Source organism: Mus caroli, chromosome 9 (assembly GCF_900094665.2).
Source record: "Mus caroli chromosome 9, CAROLI_EIJ_v1.1, whole genome shotgun sequence".
Taxonomy (NCBI): Eukaryota; Metazoa; Chordata; class Mammalia; order Rodentia; family Muridae; genus Mus; species Mus caroli.
The window spans coordinates 105,851,528-105,860,101 of NC_034578.1; the positions used below are offsets into that span (position 1 = coordinate 105,851,528).

General features: G+C 38.7%; 1 protein-coding gene across 5 annotated transcripts in view; it reads left to right on the forward strand.

The window, feature by feature from the left end:
* The window catches only part of Setd2 (SET domain containing 2, histone lysine methyltransferase), an 86,048-nt gene that overhangs the window by 38,941 nt on the left and 38,533 nt on the right, over positions 1–8,574 (forward strand). For all 5 annotated transcript variants that reach the window (XM_029481184.1, XM_029481185.1, XM_029481186.1 and 2 more), the window contains 2 exons: positions 1,584–1,703; positions 3,006–3,668. In XM_029481184.1, the coding sequence (XP_029337044.1) occupies positions 1,584–1,703; positions 3,006–3,668 (783 nt within the window). The remainder of the gene's footprint in view (positions 1–1,583; positions 1,704–3,005; positions 3,669–8,574) is intronic.

The following is an 8,574-nucleotide window of genomic DNA, read 5'->3' on the forward strand; positions in this document are numbered from 1 at the left end:
TACAGATGGTTGTGAGCCACCATGTGGTTGCTGGGAATTGAACTCAGGACCTCTGGAGGAGCAGTCAGTACTCTTAACTGCTGAGCCATCTCTCTAGCCTTCCTTAAAAAAATCTTAACAGGAGCATTGGTGGTATAGTTTAATGTCAAGGTGTTTGTCTCTTATAACGAAGCCCTAGGTTCAAACCCTAGCACTGAAGAAACCAAACCAAACCAATTATTAGGAAAGAAAAAACTTTTTAAATTATTAATTTATTTATTTATTTAGGTTTTTTTTTTTTTTTTTTTTTTTTTTTTGGAAAAAGGGTTTCTTTCCCCCCAAAAACCCCCCCCCCCCCCCCCCCCCCCCCCCCCCCCCCGCCCCTAGTGCTTGGATTCAAGGCGTGTGCCACCACGCCCAGCGAAAAAGCTTTTTGAATAAGGATCTAAATAAAAGAAAAAAAAAGAAAATTATTTTAAAACTAATTTTTACTGTTACAGCATTTTCAGCAAAGTAATTTTCCATGACATTTAGAATATTTTTTTTTTAATTTAGTTTATGTACATGAATACACTGTTGCTGTCTTCAGACACACCAGAAGAGGGCATCAGACCCCCCTTTACAGATTGTTGTGAGCCACCATGTGGTTGCTTAGAAATTGAACTGAGGACCTCTGGAAGAGCTCTTATCACTGAGCCATCTCTTCTGCCCAAATTTTTTTCTTTTAAAGATTTATCTATTTTTATTTTATGTGTGTGTTGCCTCTATGTATGCATGTACACGGTCTGCTTGCCTAGTGCCTATATACTCAAAAGAGGGAGTCAGTTCTCTTGAACTAGAGTTATAGATAGATGTAAGCCACCAAGTGGGTGCTGAGAATTGAACCCAGGTCCTCTGCATGCAGCAAGTGCTCTTAACCACTAAGCCAATACCCGTTCCTAAATTACTTCATTACTTTTGAGTTATTGCATTTATTTTATTTTATTTTGTTTTTTGGAGACAGGGTTTCTCTTGTGTAGCCCTGGCTGTCCTGACATTCACTTTGTAGACCAGGCTGGCCTAGAACTCAGAAATCCACCTGCCTCTGCCTCCCAAGTGCTGGGATTAAAGGCGTGCGCCACCACCATTTATTTATTGTATGGGTGGGCATATGTCTTTGGAGGTAGTGGAATAGTCAGTTCTTTTACCACATAAGACCTGGGGATTGGAGCCATTAGGCTTAGAGGTAAGCGCCTTTAACTGCTTGAACCATCTTGCCAGGTCCAGGACTGAACTTCATTGTAAATGGTATGTTATAATAGTTTTCCAATGTTAGTAGAGTTCAAGTGCACTATTGGGAGGAGGAGGGATGTGTGTGTGTGTGTGTGTGTGTGTGTGTGTGTGTGAGAGAGAGAGAGAGAGAGAGAGAGAGAGAGAGAGAGAAAGAGTTAGTTTTTTGATACAGGGTTTCTCTCTACCCCTGGCCTCCCAGAATTTACAGTGTAGACCAGGGTAGCCTCAAACTCAGACATCTTCCTGTATCTGTGTGTGCATTAATTTAAGTAACGTTTGCACTGGTGTTGCCTTCCTAACACCCTGCATCATGCCTTTTCCCTCTATGAAAGAACACACACTCACAGTCCTGCCTCAAGTCATTTCTGGAACGTCACGGGTTGTCACTGCTGTGGATCTGGATGGCAGAGCTTGGAGACGGCCGGGGAAGTAACCAGAAGCTTCAGGAAGAGGTTAGTTCCCATCCCCCACAGTCCGTAAACCGGCTTCAGGCGTTGCCTTAGGTAGAGGGAATATAACACTTCCGCCAGTGTCAAATAGTAAAAATGTTTATTATGTCTGTATCATTCCTGTGGCTATAACTTTGCTTTTGTATTGAATTTACCTTTGGTTTTCCCCATAGCATCTTCTAAAGTCAGTTCTATATACCAAGAACTGTAAGCACAATCTATCATGATAGTAATTCAGTTGATTGCTAAGATTATTATCTTTAAATTATGGGGAAAACATAGACATTTGAATTTTGGAGTTCTGAAAAATTTAGAACATTCTGAGAAGCAAAGAAGTGTTTTCAAAGGTCCATTTGGCAACATTATTAGTGGATTTGCAGTTTTTACATTTTACCATGACTTTTCATAGTTAGCGTTAAATAGTTTCTTCCCCAATGTTAGTTATTTAATAAACATTTTTTAAATTGGTTTTTCAAGACATGTTTTCTCTATGTATGCCTGGCTGTCCTGGAACTCACTCTGTAGACCAGGCTGCTCTCAAACTCAAAGAAGTCTCTCTTTTCCTGCCTTTGCCTTTGCTGAGATTAAAGATGTATGTCACCACTGCCCAGCCAATAAAAACACTTTTTAAAATGAAGTTTTGGGGGCTGGAGAGATAGTTCAGTTGTTAAACCACAACCAAAAATAAAAATGAGGGCTGGTGAGATGGCTCAGTGGGTAAGAGCACCCGACTGCTCTTCCGAAGGTCCAGAGTTCAAATCCCAGCAACCACATGGTGGCTCACAACCATCTGTAATGAAATCTGATGCCCTCTTCTGGTGTGTCTGAAGACAGCTACAGTGTACTTATGTATAATAATAAATATTTTTAAAAAAGAAGATAATACTTGAATCTTTCAGATTTGAAACTATCATTTTAATACATGGTATTGTATGGTTCCCAAGTTTCTGTTATAGTAACTTGAAGAATTTTATCAAAAAAATAGACGGGAAATACATACTAATACTATTTTTCTTTTTTTTTTAAGCTGCATAATTTTGGGGATCCCTTACTTTAGAGAATATTTATCAATTACACTTAGTGGCATGGGTAGGCATTATGTCATTACCCTGTACTTTTTAATTATAGGTTTTCTTCCATCTTAAAAGGAAATAATGTTATAACCTTCTACATCTATATTTACGAAGACATAGTTGTTAATTTAGTAAGACTAAATGTACTGTTTTCTGTATCTTGAGTCCTCTCCTGATTTTGAAAGGTCCACTATACGGAGTGATTGATTAATGTTTTATTATGTTTAATCAGATTATAAAGACTTTGGAGCATTTGCCCATTCCTACTAAAAATATGTTGGAAGAAAGCAAAGTACTTCCAATTATTCAGCGCTGGTCTCAAACTAAGACTGCTGTTCCTCAGTTAAGTGAAGGAGACGGGTATTCTAGTGAGAATACATCACGTGCTCACACACCACTTAATACACCGGACCCTTCTGCCAAGCCGAGCACGGAAATGGATACAGATACTCCCAAGAAACTCATATTCCGCAGACTTAAGATTATAAGTGAAAATAGCATGGATAGTGCAGTCTCGGACGTCACTAGTGAGCTAGAAGGCAAGGATGGCAAAGAGGACCTTGATCAGTTAGAGGCCGTCACTGTGGAAGAGGACGAAGAGCTGCAGTCCCAGCAGCTCCTCCCACAGCCGCTGTGCGACTCCAAAGTTGAGAGTGAAGCCACCATCGAAGTCAGTAAGTTACCCACATCTGAACCGGAGGCAGACATGGAGACAGAGCCCAAAGACAGCAATGGCACAAAACTAGAAGAAACTATTGCTGAGGAAACACCATCCCAAGATGAGGAAGAGGGAGTGTCTGATGTTGAAAGTGAGAGAAGCCAGGAGCCACCAGATAAAACAGTGGATATAAGTGATTTGGCTACCAAGTTACTAGACAGTTGGAAAGATCTAAAGGTAAGAAACTTTTTTTTGTGTTATCATAGCAGAATTATTTAGATTCCGTGTGCTGTAACCTAAATAAAAGCTGACATTTTTAGCAATGAATATTTCTGAAAAATGGAATATGATCTTTCAGCTAGTGATAGATGTGTCTCCAGTGTTAAGTTTTTGTAAGAGCCATAACTGTCAAACCATAATACAGATAATGTCCATCTTTTTTCTGACTGAGAAAGTAAAGCATATTGGCGATTTTATTTATTAATTCCTCAGCTCTTCATATAAAATAAAACAAAATCCTTCTAGTATTAAACTTACTCTATATGTAATGACAGCAGATGTTTAAAATAATTGGAAATCCAGTGAATGGGCTAATAGAAAATTAATTAACAATGAAATTGATTGGAAAACCCTGGTAATTTAGGAACTTCACATTATAAAATATTATGAAATTTTATTTTAGAGGGAACATCATGGCACTAGTTTATTTTTGTTTGTTTTTGAAATAGTCCTGCCCTTAAGTTTTTTTGTTTGTTTGTTTTAATTGGGCCAAACATATTACCTAAAGGGAGAGGGGAGCTAGGCATTGGTGGTACATTCCTTTAATCCAGCACTGGGGAGGCAGAGGGGGAAGCGGGCCTGGTCTCCAGAGTGAGTTCTAGAACAACTAAGGACACACAGGCAGAGAGACCCTGTCTCAATAAATACATAACAAATGGGGAAAGTCTGGAAACTGTTATATACTGGGGGGGGTGTGTGTACATACACACACACACATATTTATATTCCTTTTTTTTTAAGTTATTTATTTATTTTATCTATACGAATACACTGTAGCTGTCCTCAGTCACACCAGAAGAGGGCATGGGATCCCAATACAGAGGGTTGTGAGCCACCTTGTGGTTGCTGGGAATTGAACTCAGAACCTCTGGAAGAGCAGCTAGTGCTCTTAACCGCTGAGCCATCTCACCAGCCCTATATTCTTGATAAAGAATGCAATAAGATGTGTAGAATTTGCATTTCAGAAAAACCAATCTGGATCTTGAATAAGTATGACCATATGAAAATTTGAACCTATGAGAGCTAATAGTTCACTTCGATTGTAAGCAGGCTGGGGTCCAGTTTTGGGGGGGGCCCTATGGGAACAGCTTACTTCCTACCTTTTATATTTTCTGTTCCTCCTTTCTTCTCTCATAGTTGAAACAATCTGATAAATCATCAGTGCAGTTTTTGTAGCAAGGTGAAATTAAGAAGTTCATTGCATTAGATTCTGTGGTTTGAGCCCATGGACCTTAGAGTTGGTTGATTGTATACTGTGCTTCCTGTTCGCTCTGTGGAGACCTTTTCATATATCAGTCTGTGCTCTTCCTTATCTATGCTATACTTTGATTGCTTAAAATTTATCCTAAACTCAGATTTATTTAGTGTGAAAGCTGACTTTTTAGAATAAATAGAAAAGGAAGTTTTGATAGCAAGCCTGTCTGTGATGCCGTGTATTACTAACTGACTGCAGGAGTCAGAATTTTGGTTGAATGAGAGATGCTAGAGTGGGCACTTGTTGGGTCTTTCTTTCCAGCCTGCTTTGTGACAGCACAGGGTCTTGACATTCCTCAGATGTGTGCAGTAGACTGTTAGCCTGAATAGCAGCTATTTAGTAATAAAGGTAGAGGTAGAAGCGAGTACACACGTGGACAAAGGAAAGACATTGAAAGCCACAGTTTGATAGAAGAAGAGAGGGTGCTCTTATAAAGAGGTTTGCTAGAAAGTCTGTGGTCAACATTTTTTCAGATTGTTAAAATATAATCTCATACCCTTGTCTTAAAATCTGTAAGATGTAAGGCTTTTGATTCTCTGTGCAGTAGTTTGTAATTGTAAATGTATAATTGACTCTCTGGGATGTATTAAGACTGATAAACTGGAACACTTAACTTCATTTTCTGAATACCTAATTTTCAGTCCTACAAAATTTTTTCATTTTCTTCTTATCCTTTGAGTTCCTATCTGAAAGACCAAAGTAGTTTCACAATAATGTGTCTATTAAGATCTTCTTAACTTTAGGTTTACATTTTTATTTATATTTAAAATAAAATATTTAGTTTTTAGATCTCATACTTTGTATTTATCTGACTTAACATCAAGGATGCATTAAATAAAATTCTCTCTCTTTCAAACTTGTTTGGGAGTTGCATTGCCGAGAAACATCTTTACTTACTGTGAACTGATACTTTGTTACATATTGGTGCTGGGGTTCTTAATTCTTCTATTCTTTTCATAAGCATTTGCCATGTCTGATTTCTAAACTTTGAATACTATTGTCTTTTAAGTTCAAAACAAAAGTTTAGCTGGCACTTGGCTAGGAGTCTGAAATCAAGAATTGATAAATTGGATATGTTTTGGAGAAACATACAAATCTCATGTGATTACTATATACTACACCATCCCGGCATTGAAAGAGTTAACTACTTCTGTCTGACTTCACCTATGTGTTTAAGTAGACATTAGCTGAAAAGAAAATATATTATTGTTTCAACCTTACTAGGCACCTGTGGCCAAGTACTGTTGCTGATATTAGTTCATACCAAGAAGCCTTGGTTGTGGTTGCTTGGACCACGCGGATTCTCCCTGATCTTGTGGGTCTACTGTATATAACATTGCTGGACCTGCATTTCAGTTGTCCTCTCTACACTGGATGGAGTAAAGAACTGAACAAATACCTTCATACTCTTTAGTCTTGGTTTTGCTGTGAAGACAGACTATAGGGATCATCAATACAATGTCAGAGGGTGGAGGGAAGGGAATGAAGCTTCATGAATGACTCTTTGTCCTCCCAGATCTGATGATGACCCCCTTGTAACTTGAACCATTTCCATCTAGCTTCTCAGGGCAGCAAGGAGCTTGTTAACATCACCAGCTGACCATGTGTCTCCTTTTCTCAACTCCATTTCCAACTTCGTGCTGAAGAAAAACAAGACCCTAGCGTGCATTCTGTGAAGAAACAGGAAGATGGTTGGGAAGTTGGATGATGCATGAAAAATATAATAGGTGAAAAGAGGACAGAGGTGGTTAACTCACTGGCGCCGGCATTATTTTGGTGCGTTCATTGTCAACAATTGTTGTCGTTCTGAGAAAATCCCTACTTCTGGAGAGAGAGAATTAAGTGAGCTACTTTTTCTATACCTTAGACCACTGACTGCTTTGGCTTGCAAGGCACTCACTATACACGTTTCTCTTAGAGTAGTCCTCATATCACCCAGCACATTGCTACTTAGAAATGTGTTCATGTGCACATACAGATTTGCTGGGCTACATTTTTAGCAGGGACGTGTGCATCTCTTTCTGTGTGGAAGAACTGCTGTACATCATGTGTCCTACTGAAAATGCAGCTTAGATTTCACAAGGCAAAACAGTGATTACAAGTAATTAGTTATAATTTGACTGGGAAAAAATCTTCATTCAATTGGATCATATGAAAAGGAGGTAAGGGCCTCATGAATTTGACAGTTTGAATTGTTGTAACATCAAGAGGTCATAATAGTAATTTAAGGTCTTCTTTACAAACACTTAGAAATAGGATGTGCATCTCTCCTTCTCATCACCGGGGGTAGCTTATTTCTACCTGGATTAGAGACAGCTTCCTATGAGCAATTAGTATTTCTTAATGACTGCTCCTTTTCTCTTATTCATCTTTTTTTTTTTAGGCACTGCTTTTACAATACACTATTTTAGCCAGGCCTGGTGGTGCACAACTTTAGCCTCAACACTCAGAAGAAAGAGGCAGGAGAGTCTGAGTTTGAGGCCACCCTGGTCTACATAGAATTGATACTTGGAATTTCACTCCACCACTAATATTGTCTGTAAAAAAGATTTGTCAGCCAGGGCTATACAGAGAAATCCTGTCTCGAAAAACCAAAAAAAAAAAGAAAGAAAGAAAGAAAGAAAGAAAGAAAAAAAGATTTGTACATGAAGTTGTGTGTCCCGAGTTTCTATGATAAATTGATAAGTCTGTAGAGTAAAAGAGATTTATAAGCCTATATAGATTTGCCTCCAGGAAATGCTGCATTGAGAATATTTTTAAGTGTATCAGTTTTTGTGGTTTTGTTTGCAGGTTTTTCTTCCTTTTATTTTATTTTTAGTTTTTCTTTTTATTTTTTGAGACACAATTTTTCTGTGTAGCCCTGGCTCCTGAAACTCACTGTGTAGAGCCAGGTTGGCCTTGAGCTCAGAGAGTCACCTACTTCTGCCTCTGAGTGCTGCACCACCACCATATTTAAGTGTCTCTCTCTCTCTTCCTCTTTTTTTAAAGACAAAAATGTTCTAAAAGTTCTTACTGGTTTTGTTTTGTTTTTGTAAGAAACAGGATCTAGCTATAATAATCCAGATGTGAGGATTAAAGGTGTGCATTATAGGTATGTGCCATCACTCTTAGCAGTGAGGTGTCCACCCTTTCTCTGCCCTCCCCCTTAAGCTAGGATCTCACTGTGTAGTTCCTACTGGCCTGGAACTTGCTAGCCACTGCTTCTGCCAAAGGGCATTACCACCACTAGCTAAGGTCACTTTTTATTTAGTGGTTCATCTTGTTTGGTGGTGCCCTGTAACCCCCAAGGTTGAGGGGAAAGGATCATGATGTCTCAAAAGGCAAAGTAGCTGTTAGAGATCTGGAGCACTGCTGGTTTTGTTTCTAAAGTGGCTGTGTTCCATGATTGTATATTACATATTGGCTGTGGCTACTCTAGTGATTACTTTAGTAATTCCACAGAGAAGTGATAAAGATTGTAATGTTTGTTCTGTTCTTTCCAGAAAAAGTTTACCAAAACCTTTTTTTTTTTTTTCTTTTTTTTTTTTTTTGGTTTTTCGAGACAGGGTTTCTCTGTGTAGCCCTGGCTGTCCTGGCACTCACTTTGTAGACCAGGCTGGCCTCGAACTC